This window comes from Pholis gunnellus (assembly GCF_910591455.1).
Source record: "Pholis gunnellus genome assembly, chromosome: 14".
Lineage (NCBI taxonomy): Eukaryota > Metazoa > Chordata > Actinopteri > Perciformes > Pholidae > Pholis > Pholis gunnellus.
Window position 1 is genome coordinate 6,522,599 of NC_136541.1, and position 21,214 is coordinate 6,543,812.

General features: G+C 42.4%; 1 protein-coding gene across 1 annotated transcript; it reads left to right on the forward strand.

Annotated features, from left to right (window-relative positions):
- Nucleotides 1–6,688: 6,688 nt before the first annotated feature.
- Nucleotides 6,689–19,438, forward strand: mmp16b (matrix metallopeptidase 16b (membrane-inserted); the record flags this gene model as incomplete). The annotated part of the gene is made up of 10 exons (XM_079172546.1): nt 6,689–6,817; nt 8,742–8,890; nt 9,483–9,599; nt 10,655–10,959; nt 13,617–13,778; nt 14,169–14,386; nt 14,500–14,638; nt 15,741–15,891; nt 17,585–17,700; nt 19,077–19,438. The coding sequence occupies 10 exons, from the start codon at nt 6,689–6,691 to the stop codon at nt 19,436–19,438; spliced, it is 1,848 nt and encodes a 615-aa protein (XP_079028672.1).
- Nucleotides 19,439–21,214: the final 1,776 nt, after the last annotated feature.

Below are 21,214 nucleotides of genomic sequence, written 5' to 3' on the forward strand. Positions count from 1 at the left end.
TCCTCCTCGCGGATATCTCAAGCAGTCCGAGCTCGTGCAGCGAGTACAGACTACTGGCTGCTCTGACGTCAGCAAGAGGGAGGACAGATGCGCCTCTCAGACTGCTCAGGTAACGTGAGGCAGACTGGAGGCTTCTTTTTTATTTTAAGAAAGAAGCGTGTAGGCCTACTCTGCGATGAAGCAACACTATTTTCGGGAAATGTTCTGCAGTTTGGAAAAGTACACATAACTTGTATCAACCACAGGTACAATGATTATATTTGTTGACATTCAGTTCAGTCAGTGATTCATGAACTGATAATCATTTATCGTCTTTCGATGGAATAATAATGTGATGCAATCATATATCAAGATCCCGTAATGCAAGATACCGTAATCTATAATAACAGCCACATACAAACTCAAGTTTCTCAAAGACGGTCACTCTGATTATTTTGCACTTAAATTCATAATTAAAGCTACTATAAGGAACTTCATTTTGTGTTTATTTTGGCGGCCCCTGTGGACCAAAGTTGTACTGTTTCCGAAAACCAGAGTCCCTTTAGAAACTGGCTGTGGATTTTTGAGGCCGACTCTGATATTTGAGAGTTTAAAATTCTGATGTATCAACTGATATTTTGTAGATTTAAATAAACACAAAGGATCCCTTAAATTTGGTCATTAAATTCTTAAATTATGACCAAGATAACCTACCTGGCGAGTTAAAAAGAAAAATCATATATATATATATATATATATATATATATATATATATATATATATATATCGGTCCAGCACTGGATCTATTCATCAGTCGAGTACTTACATATAGTAATTTGTGGGTTTGACACTACTTGCAATGAGTTAATTAACTAAAAAACATGAATTAGACAATTTATCATGCAGTTAGAAAGGTGGATTATATGCGCTTCCATCTCTTCCTGCTTTTAATGCTCAGTAGTTAATAATAGTTTAGGGTGAGATGACTGCATTCTTAAGTCACCCTTGGCATATAGTCTTTCTATGAATTATGAATTGACTTTACACCTTTAGCATGTGTACAAAACGCAAAACTAAATCATGAAAACGTGTTTAGAGTAATTTCCAGTATCTAGACAGGCAAAAGGCCTTTTTGGCAGCAGACATTTTGACATGTCATTGCAGGAAAAGCAGAAGTTGAACTAATAGAATTTACGAAGGCTCAGTTTCATTAAGTGCCCCAGTAACTCATGAAGCCACTAAGTGAGCATGCACAACATCAGGACCCAGGAGCAGACAAATGGAGTGGATTCCTTTTTATTTTATTAGTAATTCCGTCTCTGATTTTCTTGCTATCATGTCGCAATATCTGCAGTAAAAAAAAAAAAAAAAGCTTATTTGATGTTACTCAGACAGTAATGCTCTGCGAAGACTGGGCGGGTCTATGCACAAGAAGCAACACAAAGAGCTGAGATCACCACAAATATATGAGATGAAGCTCTACGAATGACACTGATGCTGAGCGTCATCAAAGACTGCAGCCAGAGACTTAGAGATGTAACAACCGGGTCATTTTTACAAACAAATACCTACTTTTTGTTTGATTTTTTTTTCCCCCACACACAAAATCTGATGTAAGTGTCCCTGGAGCTATTTTAGCTGAACACCAAAAGTTAAAGAAAAGGACGATGATGACTCATCTGTGTCAAAGCTGACTTCTAGAGGTTTCATTGAATGTGGCCCGTAACAGAAAAGCTCATCAGAAAGTTTTTGCATCCTAAAGTCACCCGTTCCCCCTTATTTATTTATTAATTTGTTGATGCATGTATGAGAGAAAGCCCTCAGTATCAGTGTCACGCAGGGGTTGAATGGACGAAATGTCTAGACTGTTGACAGATCGTCCGTCTGAACGGAGTCGAGTCTAACTGCGTGTCAAGCTGCTTGAATGTGTTTGTTGTTGTACACAGATCAGACTCTATAGGGACAGGAGTGATAGAAATCATTTTTCACGCTGGTGTTTATTTCATTACGGCGGCCTAATGGCTCACCAAATCGTCTTTGGTTGTGCTGTTGGAGGACGAGGTTATTGTGTTGGGTGACATTATGACCATTTTCCTAGAGGAGGAATTACCTAATTTGAGGCTAACGTTTCACAGGAGATGGCACAGAACGCAATCTTCAGTGTGCTGTGGATGTGATGACTGTTCTCAGCACTGTCATTGGGAAATAAATCCATGGCCTTTGTGAGTTTTCGGTAAGTCAGCGGGAAGATAGCAAGCTCCACTGGGTGAGAGAGTTATTCCCTTCACAGGGTGTTACACTTAAAGGTATATATGCGACAAAAAAAATGTATACTGATACAAAAATAATCCCTCTTAATCGTCACTTATGACCCTCTAAAAGTGTGTGACGGTGTCTGTATCTGCAGAGACCCTGCCCTCTGCCTGTATCTTCTCTGTTTTGTTATTGTGCTGTGTTCGGGACTTTTCTGGGCATAGAGGCTCTTCATTCACTCCCTAGCTCTCTCTCCCTTTCTCGCTGACCCGGAGAGGAGGGGCGAAGTTTGAATGCTGTGTTTAGAAGCAGCAACCGACAATGTGACTATACATATTATACTATTAAATAGTCCAAGCCTCATTAAGAGGATCAGGAGAGTTCAAATATTCAAGGTTTACTTCGAGAGAAAGTCTCATTTTTACTTCTCTTCAGAGTCATATTTGTCGTGTATTTGAGTCTAGCTCAGCGGTTGTTTTTAAACATTTTGGAACCACGGTTCGCCACAATGGAGGCTCGTTTAAAGAAATAAACGTCAAGAAATCACCTTGGCTTCTCACCAGCGGCCCGATTTCTACACCGCCGATCAACATCTCAATCATGAAATGTTCCACTGTAAGAAAGAAAGATGTCCCTGCGTTTACAGTGTTTCACATCATCATCATCCATCCAGAGCCTCACACCAGAGCTGTCTGTCAACCAAGCAGAAACATTAAACAAACAGAATAATGGCCAGACCGCTGAGGATTCAAAAGAGACTGTACAAAAAGGAGAGGGAGAGGAAAAAAGTGTGTGAGAGAGCGAGAGGAGAGATGACAGCCACTGGCAAAGTAAATACATACCCCACTGTGCAATAATATTCTCACATTTTCCATCTCTTTTGTCCAAGAAGTACTGGTATTCAGTATCTAAAGGGACATTTTGGATTAGCAGTATGTGTTAATTAATGCTGCTCATATATGAGCTCTTTCAGGTACAGTCAAAGCCAACAAGACTTCTAAGAGGAAGATTTTTTTACACGAGGAGTCTTATTAAGCGGTTCAGTGAGGCAGAGAGGTTATGTGACTGTATTGCGAAGGGAGACGACTCAATGTCCTGAAGGTTTGAAGCCTGATCTGCATGACAGGGCCCAGATGGACCAGCAACATCTCAGTCTATTTATTTAAGAAGAAAACAAAACATGCACGGGGGAAGTAACAACCCCCACTAACAACAGGACTGTTTACGTCGTAGAGAGATGCAGGATACAAGAGCACAACATATGGGATCATATAGGATTCACTGTCACTCAACGGCGCAACATCTGCTGCGTCCACCCAAACAGACATCCCACTAGCTGTGTTTCATAGAATAACTATGAGCTATCCGAGATGAATATCAGCCATGAGAATGAGAATCAGGGCTTGGATAATGTTACATCACAATAATACATATTGTGCCAAAATAAAGAGAAGGTTTTGGGAGCTTAAGTCCAATGTGTGAATGCCTTTTTCTTTTACTGAATGTGTTGTCTTGCTACCTGAACCCAACACTATTTATATAGCTCTTCACACACAACACCGTTGATCAAAAGCGCTTCACAGCTCAGACTGAACAAAAGAAAAGGAGAACGCACAAGAGAAAAACCATCAGCATATAACTAACTTTCTGCATGGAAACTGATCCCAACAACTTCAAATTCACTATTGTTTTTTTGTTATACATTTCATCTGAGAATAATTATCGCCCAGATGAACAAAAGTGACAACACCTTTGTGCAGACCCACTAAATTGTAGGTTATTGATGAGTGGTAATGCTTCCAAACATCATCAAACAATGTTTAGAATGTTAAATGATTCATTTCAGGAGTCCTTGCTGTAAATCTGTGCACCATTTTAGTCACTTGTCATGGCTGCCATGTCTCTGACATGTGAAGTAAGACGTGGATTTGATGCGACTGACTCCATAAAAGCCATAAAAATAGCTTTCTAAATCCTGGTATATGGCTGAAAAGCCTCCGGCGATCAGAACGAACTGTCAAGTACCAATTAATTAGGTTTAATTAGAGAAGCCAGTGAGATTACCTTGTATCTCACCATCTGCCCCCCCTCTTAAAGCAAGCTCTGCTTCAGTGTATGAATGTATTGTTGTATTGTGATAATGAGTACACACACACACACACACACACGTTGTTTCCTCTTGCCATGAAGAACGATCAAACATGTGCATATCTTATTGCTCTGTTTTACCATTTCCTGAAGAGGCCCCCGGCCTTTGGCCCGGAGCCATCTTCACTTGCCAGAGCATGTGGTCTCCATGGCAGCCCACTGGGTTACACAGTAAACACCTCAAAGTAAATGAATGAACCTGTTTTAATCCAATAGGAATCCCTTTCTCAACTTCTGAACCAGTCGCAACCTGTTCCGTGACATGGAACACCTTGTCCAGTTATGAGTAATGTCAATGATTTTTCGGTATGTTGTGTGTGTGTGTGTGTGTGTGTGTGTGTGTGTGTGTGTGTGTGTGTGTGTGTTCAGGTTTCAAAGCTAATTTAGCCATTGTAATGCAATGTGCATGTCTGCGTATAATAACAATAGCGGTGGAGTTTATCTATAAAGCCCTTTAAAATCATTAAGTGCTTTACATAAAACAGAAGAGAAAAATCAAGTGGACAGTGAAACTTTTAATCAGATCGAACAAAATGGGGGAAATGTAACTGTAAATCACAACAATTGTTATTAGATACAATCTTTATGACTGCGATGTTGTCAGAGTTGACTGACCCTTTCTTTAAAGGGGCCGATTCAGATTCTCATTCAGGTGTCCTGAAGGTGCTGCAACCTATTAGGCCGCTGCTCATAGAGAAAATGTGTGTTATGTGTGTTTCTTATGATGTTCTTGGACAGGATAACAATCCAGCGTCAGGGTCAGAAGAGTTTAATCTCTGAACTTTGTGGTTTGGTGCTGACTTTGGCACAGTGGGTCTGCATTCCCACAGCATGGTGCCATGAATTTTTTCCGGTAAGTGGTTGCGCAGTCCTTCAAATCCATTCAAATCGGTGGTGAGAAAGTGTCCTTAACTACCGGAATCTCTGAGTCACCCACGAGTGTGAATAAAAGGGATAAAAAAGATGTCTGTTATAGCAGACTGGCTTGCATTGGACCACGGTCGCAGGAAAAACTGCCAAGTCACAAATGTGTCAGCTTGGATGATATTCATCCCAACTCTCTCTTGTACCAGTTGATTGATGTATTGAGATACTGGATGTAATGAGCTCAAATGTAGATTCCTCTGCAGGTAATAGCCACACTCTTTCCAGAGCTGCATGGCTCCTTTTTTGAAAGGAAGGTATATTGCTCTAAAAAAAAAAAAAGAAGTGTGACGAGGATTCTGTCGTGAGCTCTTCCTTCACTTCCCTTTCTGCCTGTCACCTCAAATCATTGTCAGATCCATTTCCCGGCTCATTAGATCGCGTGGGGCGGATTTCAGTGTCCCAGTGTGTCCATGTGCCCTCTGAGGTTTGCGAGCAAACAGCTGACGGCCTCATTCCTCTATGAAACACCGCCATCTTGTGGCTCGTTTCGCTTGGGGCAGCTTGTTGTAGCATTTCAGCACTACAGAGCTGCAGGAGCTATAAATGTCTTGGGATCCTGTCAGGTCGTTTGTTCTGTGTCCTCAGGCCAGAGACCAACACAGGGGTAAACTGTGGGACAGACATTTTAAGATGAGAGAGTGTGAACACACTGATGGCCAGCTTTTGTCTTCTTGTCTTACTATAAACAAGCTAATGATGACAATAAGATGATTAATTTGGCAATTATTGTCAAGGTGCATGCTATATTTAGTTTATTATAGGAACATCACGCAGTTTTGTCAGTGCACATAGAGATGGTTTGGCTTTATGGTGTATAAAGGCATCAGCAGAGGAATGTGCATCAGTCCCTAATTTGGATCTGAGCCTTTGTTTAATATCAGTAATTTAAAATCACAGCGTCTGCCTGCACGTGTGCTTCAAAACTGCATAGAGACAATGTAAAAGTAAACTGTGCAGGCAGTTCTGAGGAAAGGCATTTCATCTCTCGTGCAGTGTGCAGGGGCAGCTCTCATGATGCTGCCAAGCGGCGCTGCGCTGTGTGAGAGAAATCAAAGCGCAGGCGTCGAGTCGGGAGGGAGCCTATCTTGCGCAGACTGGGTACTGTACATGGCCATTGATGCTGCTGGATAGATGTAGTCCCTGATGTAAATAAGAATGGCGAGGGCAGCGGGTCTAACGTGCCGCGTTATCTCTGCTTGACATCGGACCATTTTACGCCACCATCGGGATCTTATAAAACACGGGGGCCTTTTTCCTTCTCGGTTTTTTTTTCATCCGAACCTGCCTTTGAACAGCTCTGCCTGATGATTTTCATTTGACACCAAGAGCCAAAGCAGACGGGCGGCTTCTTCTAATAAACACTCGGGAAAAACAGGTCATTATGACCTTAGTATCCTCCAGTACAAGAAAACCATCGGATTGCTTTTACGCGGCAGCATTCTGCTTGCATTTGTTGCTTTGGATTTCGTGCGCTGTGTCCGGAGAGGAGGATCATCACTTCAGCGTTGAGGTAAGACAAACGGCCTTCCTCTGCCTGCTTATCACAAATGACCGCGCTCCTCTCCTCCTACATCATCCGCCTCGGCGTGAAAAAACAAACATCCATGGGATGCATATATGTGTCCGTGTGCTCAATTACCATAACGGATAACATGGACACATTGGAAGCCTATCAGCACAGCTCACGCGCTGAACGGTAAAAAAAAAAAAAAAAGAAAATAGCTCGCATTCCTCATTTGCAGAGTGCCATGAAACAGAAGGATGCTCATTTTATTGCTCTGCGGTCCACGAGCTCATCTAGCCCGCTGATCCTGAATGTGCAACCCAAATATATGTGGTTTATTTTAACAGAGACGTGAAGCATACTGCCTTCATCGATATGCTTCTGCAGGCCAACATAAAGTCAGACATGCCTTGGCATCGTCACGGTGTTGGAGGAGATTAAATATTTACAGGCACAAGCTGCATAGTAGGATTTGCTTCTGTTTTCTTTTTTTTTTGTACCTTATTAATTGATGTCATTTCCATCCTCACCTCAGGCTCCCCTCCCACCTCTCTGTGGAAATGAAACGCCGAGGCGGCCAGCCACACAAACACATCGTTATTCAATGTTATGGCTCACTGAAATCTGCCTGATATCTCTCTGAGATCTGTGCCTTTTAACAAACACAACACACACACACACACACACAGGAAACACGCCCACAGGAGAGAGGGGAGGAAAAAGAAGAGAGAGAAAAAAAGGATAAACAAGGCGTTTAGCTCAGCAGAAAGAGGGATAGAGGCAGCAGGGGGAGGGGGGGGGGGGCAAGGACAGCTAGTCAGATTAGCTGGCTGGAACATATCTCATAGGCTGTGTAGTGATGGGGAGGCAGCTGGTTGGCATGTGGACAGCTGTGGATAGCGTGGGCATCTCTCGACCTCTCAGATTGAGTCTGGCAGTGACCCCCCCCCCCCTCCTCCGGATGATGCACGGCCTTCGCATCCCTCCTCTGTATCAAACCGCACTCTCGCTTTGTAGGGCAAGAGGAGGCAGGGCCACAGTCCTGCACATGTAGGCTGACCGGCAGCCGCAAGACACAAACACTGACTAAGGTCACTAGAAGGGATTCAAATGCAAACAGTTGCACTGATGTCCAGGGAGCCTCTGAGCAAATATCCACACACACCTGAACCACTGCTGGATAGACAGTTTCTGCAAACACAAGACTATTTACATGTTGATTCTATGAAGTTTTTCATGAATGCTTCTGTGACGTTAAATATAGAAATAACCATGTTCTCTTCCAATAATAAAATAATATATATATATATACTGTAGCAACGGTTAGTCACCTCAACGCATTGTTTGTGAGATGCAGAATGAACGACCCGCAGCCATATTCTTGTTGGTTTTTATTATGGGATTGGCCAGTTACTTGGAAAAACTGGGTAGGGTAACTAAACAAATAATACTTTGCCCTCATTAAACAGCTACTGTTTTGGTGCCTTTGCGCACGGTACTCCAACCACTGCGATGGAGGAATGTCTGAGGTCTGTGTTTGTATTTGTTAGCGTCCCTCAGTGAAATTTGCTGAAAAAGACAATATATTGAACACGTGGAACCAAATGTAATCAAACACAAAATGAAGGTGATTCAAGTTGAACGCTGCAGCAAACGGGAAGACTCTTTTCTTTTATAGCCTTTCACATTTTACAGCTCGGGTTGATACATGTACATTGTAGTAGATGATTAACGCATCAATTATCCGCTCAAACCTGCAAAGTGCGACTTTCTCTGTGCGCCTTTTCTGCACATCTTCTCCTGCTCCATCACCATGTTTTTCCTCCTGCCTTCCCATCTACTCTGAGTTCTCTAATAGAGGCTAAAGAAAGTCTTAAAATAGCCACGAACTGAAGGCCCAAATCGTTCTCCCTCTTCCCTCCTCTCGCAGGGATGGCTACAGAAGTATGGCTACCTTCCCCGCACAGAACCGGGAATGTCTGTCCTGCGCTCAGCCCACACCATGCACTCAGCCATCGCCGCCATGCAGCGCATCTATGGTCTCAATGTCACAGGGACACTGGATGAGAGAACCAAGGAGTGAGTATGCACACATGCTAACGTGGCTGCGATGCACATGTACCTTCACCAGGCCATTGATGTGACATTAATGCAAATGCTCCCCTCATTCATTTAAAAATGCAGAAGGAATGGCTATCAATATTTCAATGAGCTAGTGAAGGACAGAAATAGAGATTTTCATTTCACCCCCCATCACCTCGTCTGAAACAACCTCAGGTGAAGGTTTTAACACTTTTCCTTCTTCTCATTTTGCATGATGATGCAGTGATATCACGCTGAGGTGAGAATTAATGTTTCGCCTATGCATTACAGTGTGTGTGTGTGTGTGTGTGTGTGTGTGTGTGTGTGTTCTGTACTTGTGATAATCTGACGTGGTATGAATGAGAAAAACATGAAACTTCCTCTCAGCCCCCATTGAGAATTTAATCCTCCACTTGAATCGATGACTGTAGTTTGGAGTAGTTCTAGTGGTATTTTGCACAACACTTGCCGTGATTACATCAGGAAGAGAACTGCTGAGTTCACTTCAGTGCTGTATTCGGCCTTTTTGACGGCGTTTGCCTCGCAACTTTTATCGAGTCACCTTCCTCCTCTCTTCTCCTCTTTTAAGTTGGATGCAAAAGCCTCGCTGTGGCGTTCCGGACAAATTCAAAAGTGCTGCGAGGTCACGGAAGCGGCGGTATGCGTTGACAGGACAGAAGTGGCAGCGTACGCACATCACCTACAGGTGAGATATAGTGGAGGCAGTTGTCATAGCGACCATTGAGCTTGGCAGCGCTCATTGTGGGTTTCAGATGTGTTCATTTTCTCAGCTCTCCTCTTGTCTCTCATCTCCTCCTCTTTAACCATCTGGGATCACATGCTCCGTGTTGTCATAGAGACCGCTCATATACGTCACACACACACACACACACAACACATCACAGATGTCCATGTGTGCTGTGAGTATGTTTACTTTCCAGATTATAAATAGCTTGCTATTCTTTTTTTTTCTTAATCCTCCATTTACTGTTTTTCTAAGACAAAACAAACAATTTGAGCTGAGTAGCATGAGGATTGAAAGCTTTCCTCGCCCTCATATACAATTGTTAGAAAAATCCTGAGTGTAAATTGTCCGTAATCTCAGAAGAAATATTCAAACTCTCATTTTATCTCGCCCGATTAAGCTCCAGTTTTTAATGGGTTCTGAGGAGAACTGATAAACGGGTCTCTGGCACAACTGCAAATTGACAGGTTACAGAAGAAAAAGACGATAACACTGTCAATTTATTCAAATCCTTCCTTCCTCCACGAATTTGAATTGATGAGCCACCTCTCCTAATGGAATGTCAATCAGTGCTGAGCCAGTGCCGCTGCTGACTGCACTTTATTCATGAAAACGAGTGGAGAGAGAGGGAGAAGATTTCCCATTCCTCTCTGCCTGCTAGGGCCTGATAACGACTGCTGTGTTAAAAGTTCAGTAAAAGCTGGCGGGCTTTAAGTAGTTGTGTCAAGTGCAACTTTTTTGTGTGTGTGTGTGTGTGTCTTCTCATTTTGAAAAGTCAAAAAATGTTCACTCAAAATTAATGGGATAACGAGGCACGGGAGTTGATGCGGTGTGTATTTTCTTTCCACTTCTGCTGGATGTTTTGTTCCCGGTGGTTTAAAATAACATGTGAATGCTTCCACTGCTATGAACTCAGTATGTAAACTACAACCCTGCAGGGCCGTTCCTCAGCCCCATGGCCTCTACTGTGGCTCTCTGGGGCCTTTTCAATCGGTTTGCCTTCTTTCCTCCCGCAGCATAAAAAATGTCACACCAAAGGTGGGCGCCCGCGAGACTCACGATGCCATCCGGCGGGCGTTTGACGTCTGGCAAGGTGTGACTCCCCTCCGCTTCGAGGCCGTTCCATACAGCGCGCTGGAGACTGGCAGGCGCGACGTGGACATCACCATCATCTTCGCTTCGGGTTTTCACGGCGACAGCTCACCCTTCGACGGGGAGGGGGGATTCCTAGCCCACGCCTATTTCCCGGGCCCAGGCATCGGAGGCGACACACACTTTGACTCGGATGAGCCCTGGACCCTGGGGAACCCCAACCACGATGGTAAGTGACAGAAAAAAAGAGGCGGTAAAACCTAAATCTAGAGAGAGAGAGAGAGAGAAAGTGGCGATGGTAAGAAGTAAGACAAAGGCTACGAAGGGCCACTAATGAAGAAGAGTGGAAAGGAAATTATTAAAGGAAGATATTACGATGGGGGAAGAAAGGAAAGAAAGGAAGTTCAACGTAGAGGTAAGTAAACAAGTAAAGGGCTGTGGAAGGAATGAGGGAAGCATTGAGAAAGCAAAAAAAAAGAGAGCAGTCATCATGAGAGATGGATGAGGACTGATGGAAAGCAAAAACTGGGAATACAGATAGCTGAGTAGGGCAATGTAACAGAGGTGGTATCACAGGGCAGGGTACGAAGGATGCTTACCCAAGAACAAAGAACGCAGAGATGTCTTTGATCGGGCTGTGCTCTGTAAAGACGCATCAACCCATCTGTCAGGATTTTGATGGGTCTTTTTTCCTGCATAATAAGCTCCTCAGATGATAGAGAGCTCTGCTATTTTAAGACATTGCTTGCTGGCACATGATTATGGCGATTCTGTTTTTAGTGAATTTAGCTCAGTGGTATGCTTCAGGAGAGGTGACAGAAGACGTAAAAGTGCCCGATATGCTCTCTATCCATACCATTGCAAAATGTGAAAATGATGCATGCATGATATGTTTTTGATATTGTAACCACTTCCTCAGCACACTACGGAGTGATACAAGCACAAGGTTCATTTCAAGGAAGAGAATAAAAACACCAGAACACTTGCTTAAAATATTCATAGTCAGCAGTAACATTAAACATATAACAGCTCTCTGGTCTTTTCCCCTGAATGTCCTTTACGTTGGGAAACTCAATATCTTTACAAATTTACCCAAGTAGTGTATTTTTTCCCTTTTAAATGGAGTGTGGTGCGACTGCAAAGCTTGTCTGTATGTGATATAGATTATAGAGTTCATCAGTCCTCTTGACTCGTGCTCCCCGGCTCTTCTTCTGTCATACCTCTTCTGCTAGTCTGTTTTGTTCATGGGAGATTTTCCCAACAAACAGCCTCTTTCCCTCACAAATCATCAAATGCAAAATAAACCCAACCTGCATAAGCAGGGCAACATTTGGTTATCCTCATTGAAATGAAAATATGACCAGGTCTGGAACTAATATTGCACAAAAAAACCAAATGAATGGATTTATAGTACTATACATTAAATCCTCTTACTGCACATCCCTGACGCTAGCATTCCGCACAGCAACGTGTCTTATGATGTGATGTTATATAACGTTTTGCTTTGTTATGTTACTGTGGATAAGGTTATGATAGATCCGGTTAGGTTAGGTTGTTACGGATTATAGTGTCAAATATACCGCGGTGGGCCACCCCTGCCAATTTTGATTCCGGCAGGGTGCAGCATCCCATAGAGGGAGATAAGATAATAGAGCCTTTCTTTGTGGAGCATCCACACACACTTTCATTACCCTACCTACAGGGCGCCAGGCTGCTTCGCTAATACCCATGTGCCATACGCTTACATTCTGTCCTCCCATTAGTGGAGGAGGAGGGTAACAGCTCACATTGTGTTTGTTCTGGGAAACTGTTTGCCGCCCATCAGCTCCCCTCCATCACTCTCTTTTGTTTTCATCCTCCAATGGTAATTGTCTCCCAAGTCAAATTCATGATCACCCTTGCGCAGTGTCCCATAGTTCTCTATGTGGAGCGCTGAGTCTGAAGAGCTCCTGTCTCTGCTTGATGTGTCTGGGAATCTGTGCAACCTTTAATGGGCTTTTATAGCGGTGCAATTGTAAATGTTGCATGTTGACATGTGCGCTAATGGTAGCTCCGACCTGTCTCCTGGGAGGCTTTGTGGGACATTTTTGGTTTGTTGGAAGAGGCTGAATGTGTTAGATAAATGGGGGGGAGGGGAGGTGTAACCTTTTAGCTGCTGGCTGAGGGTCAGTGGTTGGTCTGTCCAGCGCTGCTGGCAGGAGTGGATATCATGTTTTAAAGGGCAACAATCTCCTGGGGACAGCTTCCGTCACAAGCTGTACGGAATGGTGTACTTTTCTCTAAATCAGGTTGACACGGGCTGAGTGCTGACCATAGACACTGACCGTGGCATTTTTTTGTTTTTCATTTGTCTGTATGAATGTGATACATACGATTAACCGACCGGTTATTTGTCAATATTGTATTTAATGGTTTGTTTAAAATGTCAGAAGACAATGCTCAGCTATGTCCAACCAACAGTCTAAAACCCAAAGGTAGTCCATTTACAAAGACCTAAACCTGAGAAAAGAAGTACATTCTCATATGTAAATATTTGTTGTTTTCTGCATGATAAATGTTTAACTGATGATGATAATAATGATAAAAAATAACAATAATAATAATAACAACAATAATAATCATTTTTATTGTCATAATAATAATAATAGAGTAGTTAAAAGGGCTTTACAACAAAGTAAAGAAATAAAAACAAACAGATTAAAAATGCAAATACTGCTCGTTAATGTGTCTGTGCGTGGGTGTTCTTCTTCTGTTTCATCACTGCACACACACACACATTGTCACATTCATTCTCCTCCACCCCTTGTTATGGACTGCACGTACTGCACAGTATGCCATGTATGACGGAGGGCTTTTGCATTAACAAGGTCCTCTTCCCCTCTCTAGGTAACGACCTGTTCCTGGTTGCGGTGCACGAGCTGGGCCACGCCCTCGGTCTGGAACACTCCAACGACCCCACCGCTATCATGGCTCCTTTCTACCAGTACATGGACACAGAGAACTTCAAACTACCTCACGATGACCTACAGGGCATCCAGAAAATCTATGGTAACCCTCTGATTTATATGCTAGTCTCTCTGTTTATGATGTAGATGTTGAACTCCTTTTGTTAATTTTAGCAGTTTAAAAAGTAGTAGTTAGATAGATACCTTAAGAACAATGTTACATATGCATTATACTGTTCCAACCTTTTTTTGAAGCCGTATTACTACATGTTATTAACACTGTTATTACAAATACTGCTGCAAAATTCAGTCATGTTGGGTTCATTGCCAGTAGGTAGCATTTGTCAGCTGTTAAGGAGGACAGCCAACAGCATAGCAACATGACTCAACTGACAAATCATCTGTGCCAACATTAAAGGTGCATTGGTCAAACAACAGTCAAGTTATTCAATTTCTCAATGGGTAGGTCCAGAAAAACCTTTCATCTCTTTAGGTCCACCAGATAGAGCGCCACAGCCCACCAGGCCCCCGCCTACGGTCCCTCCTCCTCGCTTCCACCCTCCCTCAGACCCCCGTAAACATGACCGCCATGCCAGACCCCATCGCCCTCCACAGGGGGCCAAGCCCTCCAACCCCAACTCCAAACCCAACATCTGTGACGGAGGCTTCAACACCCTGGCCATCCTCCGACAGGAGCTTTTCGTCTTCAAGGTAGAGTAGATCAGCAACCTGAGAGAACATGGCTGCTGGTTTTATTAAAGCTGTTTGGGATGGTGCTGGTGATGCTGATGCTGATGATGACTCGACTTTATTCATTTCTATAGGACCAGTGGTTTTGGAGGGTACGGGACAACTCCGTAGTCCCTGGCTACCCCATGCAGATCAACTACTTCTGGAAAGGCTTGCCTCCCAAAATTGATGCCGTGTATGAAAATAGCGAAGGAAAGTTTGTCTTTTTCAAAGGTAATTAAAGTCAATATTTCATATTTGGATTATGTTTTTTCTTTTTTTTTGTTATTCATCAAAGGTACCCCTGTAGTGTTTTTGGCCACCAGTAGCGCTATAACAAAGCAATGCTTTTACAAGTGGGTACCCGTTTTGTTATTGTTCTGCAAACGCATTATGATGCACATCCACACGTGAGAACACACAGGCGACATGATGCATATTTCTGCCACCGGTTTCATGCTATCTCGCTGATGGCATTTGCTGGTACCTCGCCAAGAAATGTAGCAATGCACCAACGAAGGTGAGGAAGAGGGAGACTGCTGGCTAGCAAACATGGCTGTAAACACAGGAATAGAATCCTGTCAGACACACAAAGCCTTTTGCTGAAAATACTGAATGTAGACAAAACTCTTGTTTGTTTACAAGAACATTCAACATGGCAGCTTTCATTTTATTCAATCAAAATTGTATTCCCTGATTCATTTTACAATAGAATACAATACAAAATACATCAGGTTAACCCGAAAAAATGAGGAAAAACACCTTTTTCTTTTATCATATAGCAACTGAGCGGGTGACTTTGAGCTTGTTTTGCGCTCTGTACGGTAACAGAACGGGTGCAGGTCCAATGCAGCCATCCGTCCATCAGGCAGATTAACATGACATCTGTCACCCAGCGGGATCAGAGAGCCCCATGCTTTATTTATTCACTCAAGGGGACTTAACTGCATGTGTGTGCATGTGATGTCTAGCTACTTACTGCAAGCACACCACCACAGACAGCTCTCCTCACTCTGCCTGAGGCATTTATGATCAAAATGAATTAAATGCAACAATAGCTTCAATAAAAATGAAAACAACAAGTCTCGGCGGTGTTGCCTTCAGAGCATCATCTTGCTTTTTATTGTATTATAGATTCCACTGCATAGATTTTCTGCCGTGCACATATTTTGTCGACGAGGTGATACATCTGACATTTGAAATCATGTGAATACAAATGAATACATGCTCGAGTGAGCTGAGGGGCCGGCAGTGTTTCGTCTACAGCGATATTTGAGGTCATCTTTATGATAATATATTTGTCCCAGAGCCTCCTAAATTGGTGTGTGTATTTTAGGAAACCGTTTCTGGGTCTTCAAGGACACAACTCTCCAGCCTTCGTACCCTCAGGACATCTCGCTGTTCGGGAGCGGCATGCCCACTCAGAGTATCGAGACAGCTGTCTGGTGGGAGGATGTCGCCAAAACCTACTTCTTCAAAGGAGACAGGTCCGTGTTGAATTATTACTGGCACTGTTATGAAGTTATTAAGTAGTTGGGCAGAACTGGAGTCTGTCAACTGGAGTCTGACCATTGATGGCTGAAATCTTTATTTAAGTCTTTTGTTTATGACCATAAATTGTCTCTGTGTTACCAAATGGCATCAACAACTATAATGCAGTGCGTTGAGGAGTGAATCCTACAGACAAAATAAAAAAATATTCAGTATTTGTCAGCTCCTTCCCTTCTGTTTTTCTTCATGAATGCAGTGTTTGAACTATAATGATTTTTGGTACTGTGTCCCATTCCATTTTTATTAATTTTGCCAGTTTGTTGAGTCAGTACATCTTCAATATTAGCATAGATGAGCTGGCATTTCAGTAAGCTGTCACACATTGCTATGAAAATGCTGATTGTCTATTTAACAGCTGAAAGAAATGCTGCTTATTGACACTCAACCCATTATTACCCAACATTTGTGATGGGGATTATGTTACTTCAGCGTTTAAGCCTTTTTTCCCTGTAAAGTATTTATATATATATATATATATATGGTTTATATAGTTTGTAGAAGTATTTGGTCTGCTTGCATACATCTATTGATATATGTGCTGGTGTAGTTAGTTACCTGCAGTTGTAAGGTGAATTGAAACTGCAGTCTTTTCAAAACAACCAAATCTGAGAATGTCTTGTTTATGGGTTTTACATTTTGAGAGTATGCCAGTGTGACTCACGTGTTTGTTCAGCTGTCATGATAACTCACATCCCAAGAGGTCAGAGGACCCCATGGTAAAAGCTGACAAAATGCTTTGTCATGATACTGTCATCCCTCAACCTGCTGCTGCACATCATGACAAACAGGACGTTCTGTCCGTCGTCTCGAACATGATTTCATCTCTCTCTCTCTCTGTGACAGGGTGGTGTTTGTTCTAATTCAAAGACATGACACTGTGTAGCAAGATTTATGCGTGTGGGTGCCAGTGCACGACAAGTAGATCAATCACAACAACCCCTGAAACTAATTTACCAGGCAGATAAACACAGTATGGATGATTGATTGTCCGCTTTCTCCGGTCATGTGAATCCAGTCGGTTGCAGATCTTTAAATGGTCAGATTGAGTTATTTTTCTAAAAAGGTATGTCACTGACACAGTGCGCAGAAGGCCACGATACACGTTTTAATACAATGTGTTTTGATTGTGTGTAATACAGCTATTTAAATCTTTAGAATAACATGTTCTGTAAATTGTCAATTCACCATCTGAACGTGTTAGTACTGGATTCTTTTAGCATCTGCCTCTTTTGTCAGTGCGGGGCCATTTTCTAGCATGAGATGGGACTGTTTATCTTGGCTGGTACACCTGGCACTACTTCTTTAAAAAGCCTGGATTCAAGAGTGGAAAACACGTTCTCAAGTGTATGACTGGACCATATTTGATTTTGTCTGTCAGCCCTAGTTTGAGCTCCTTGTAATTTAGCATTGATGGATTTGGTGAATGGGTCTAGTTGTTAGATTGATTTAACTCTCATCACGCTGTGCTAATTTGTGTTTGTGGATTTGTGAATGCTCACAAGAATAGGAGCATGATTTCCTCTGACTTAAAATTGACCCAGATCAGCTGTTACTGTAGGGTCAGGTGTCTAGCAAGGGGGACATGTCACTGACTGTTTGCATGCTGTATTTCTGTTTGTCCTGTTGTAGGTACTGGAGGTACAATGAGGACATGAGAACCATGGATCCAGGTTATCCCAAACCCATCACCATCTGGAAAGGCATCCCTGACTCTCCACAGGGGGCCTTTGTGGACAAGGCCAATGGTATGTCAGCTTTATGGACCATGTAACTAGTCAGTGAGATTGAACACACCGGCATCGCATATCTACATGCAACAACATGACAGGAAAACAGGAAGTTGACTGAACAGCGTCTGTTTTCCGGTTTAATTTTCAGATTTTTCACGTCAATATTTAAACCAGTGTAAAACACTTAGTAGAGGTCAGAGCATCTCCGAACATGTCGCTTCACAGCAAATGCAAAAGGAGCGTTATAAACATAAAAAAAGGAACTCAACTGCTGTTGCAATACGCTACTCTAGAGCTGCAACAGACAGGCGACCGAAAGAAAATGCATCCACTAGTTTGACAATCAATTAGTCGTCTTTTTGAAGCAGAAATGTCAAATATTTGCTGGTGCCAGTTTCTCAAATATGAGGATTTGCTAATCAGTAGTTGCAGCCCGACACTACACATCGAGCAGTTCAGATCCGCAACTGCATAATTTCTGAGCTAAGACGTTCAGAGTTGTGCTTGCAACAAAAGATCTGCCACTTCTTGACATTTCTCTATAAAACTCTAGAAACCCCAAAACATCATTTCTAAGCATCTAAAGGCACACAGGGGATAATGAATCTTTTTTCCCCAGATATTGACCCCCTGAAAACAACCTCCTCCATGACATTTATGAAATATCGCTATTTCATAATCATCTATTTATATAACATATACATGTTATACTGTTTTGAAAATGTGAGGTTTTCAGCTTTCACAATCAGTCAACCAATTGTATTGTCCAAACTAAGTCTTATTATGAAGTATTCTAATATAAGAACAACTTCAAAAGATCTAGGATCATTTTTCAGCCGACCCCTGGCTCTGAGTACTTTGATACCGCCACCAGATGGCAACAAGCACTAACAATCTATACATCATTCTTTTCATCTCATTCGTCTAAATCTGTGGATACCACATTTAGCACAAGGGCCTTTGCATTCTCCATTTATATGCCTGTATAGCATGGAGCTCTTCAGCCATATGAATATTGATCAACACTGAGACCGCCCGAGTACATCTTTATTGTGTTTTTGTGTATTTTCGTAGTAGCAGAAGACATTCAGTTGCATCATTGTTTTTGTGTATTGCATCTATATTTACTAAATGTAGTTTACTTACAAGGGATTAATATTCCTTTGCTTCTTATCTCTCAAAGAAGACCAGATATATGCATATAAGCCTTCTGGTCGAGGAGATAATCCTGAATCATTTTGGGTTTTATTTTATTAGGCATTTTTACAGAGGGACAGGGGGCTGCTAGAGCTTAAGATGTCGGTACTTTAGTGGTACATGCAGCAGCACAATACTTGCTCTTTGACAGATTAATGTACATAAGTGTATTTTTTTTATATGCCCTGCTCCAGGCTTCACCTACTTTTACAAGGGAAAGGAGTACTGGAAGTTTAACAACCAGCTGCTTCGTGTAGAGCCTGGGTACCCGAGGTCCATCCTGAGGGACTTCATGGGCTGTGACGGTCTACCTGCCGATCCCGACTGGGACTGGAACCCCCCGGTGGCAGAGGAACGCCACTACGACAACGGTGACGTGGACGTTGTCATCAAATTGGACAGCACGGGGGGCACGGAGAAAGCAGTGGCCATCGCTATTCCCTGTGTCCTGGCACTGTGCATGATGGTCCTCCTCTACACCGTTTTCCAGTTCAGGAGGAAGAGCACACAGCGCCACATACTGTACTGCAAGCGCTCCATGCAGGAGTGGGTCTGAGTGACAGTTATCGCACTGAATACAGAAGGGTGTGAAGCTCTGACAGAGACGTCAAGTCATTACTTGAAGCCCTAAGTAGAGTAATTGGAAGCACTGTAAAGGGTACAGTACATAAGGATTGCCATGTTGGCAGATTTTAAAACGGCTTGAACTCATAACAAGCTGTAAGGAAGCGAAACGATGAGCAGAACTCAACTGAAGACATTAAGGGAGCCACCTCTCCTGTGTCCAACTAATATGTATGTATCTGCTTTGACTTTTTTCTGTATCTTGGAATGAACTCAATTACGTGAGACAGAGTTAAGCTACTGTAAGTGGGACCTCTGTCTTTCCTCATCTCTGCACGCCGCTTAAAAAGCCCCTAGCACTAACTTCAGTGGACAAATTAGATATAGGCTTCTACTTTACTTTCATTTCTTAATTAAATCGCTCTGAGCTGTGCTTTTTCTTTTTCTTTTCATTTAATGGTCCCTGTAAAAGATTCATTCATTGTGTGGAGGACTGATACACAAACCAAATATGACCTTTTCTTCCAAAGAGGATTACTGCTCGATGTTGTTTTTAATGGGATGTTTTTCCTCCATCGATGAACATTGTGGCATCATACTCAGATTTTCTTTTGCCATCGGTATTCACATACGCCCGTCTGCTCTATAATCTGTGGGAATAGGAAGCAGTCGTTAGTAAGAGCTAGGAGCTCAAGACTGTTGTGGCAGTGTATCTCCAAAACGGGGGCCAAAAGCCTCTCTGCAATATTTATGAGACTGCCTTAATCACAGATTGCTTAAACTCCCTTCTCTTTCTCTCTGTGTTCTCTGGTGTGGAAGCTGGATACTGAGTGACACAGCAGGAAAACAAAGTGTGTGTGAATTCATTCATTACTGCCCGTAATGCAACTTCAAAACCAGTAGGACAGTTTTATCCACAATGGGTGCATTGCTCTTGAATATGTGTTAAGCAGTGCTAAATGGTAAGCCGGCTATCAGCTTTCATTTGCTGCCTCGCCGGAGGGTGTGAGAGAGAAGGGGAAGGTTAGTTGTGTGTGTGTGTGTGTGTGTGTGTGTGTGTGTGTGTGTGTCTGTGAAAAAGACAGTAATTACCCACACTATATATGTACTGTACTGTACTGTAGTGTCAGTTATTGAACTGCTTACATCCTGCTTCCCTTTTTTTCCTGCCAAGTTTGGACAATAATACTCCAAACAGTGTCAGTCCATGCATTTTTAAAATTCAACTTTTTTACAATGTTTGTAAGTTTACATGATATTTCATATGGAAAGGGACATGAAGGTAGCGGGATAAAGGCAAAACAGGGCAAAAAACTACATGTACCCTTTTTAAAAATGAGACACATACATTCTGATTAAAAAGTCATCATTACTGCATCTCTAGTTACCACAGACACATCAGCCTTGTTTCAGTGGCTCCATCTTCTCACTTAGTTGTTACAAATAGTTTTTGAGGAAATGCAACGTGAGACGATTGTATAGAAGACAAAAAACGTCCAAACAATAACAGGAACTAATCCGCTGAAATAAAGAAAACGTATTGTTGTCTGAATTCTGGATGTCAAGAAAAAATATAAACCGGTTCAATGATGGAACCAGGTTGTTTTATGAACTGTAATTGTAATGATCCATTATTCAAAACCTACACTTATGTTACATTAACAAATTACTAATACATGTTTATAGAACTAATCTAACGTTGGAATTAACAGGCATATAAAAAAACCAAAACTAGCTCAACAAAGTCTGATGACAAATATTTCAAATA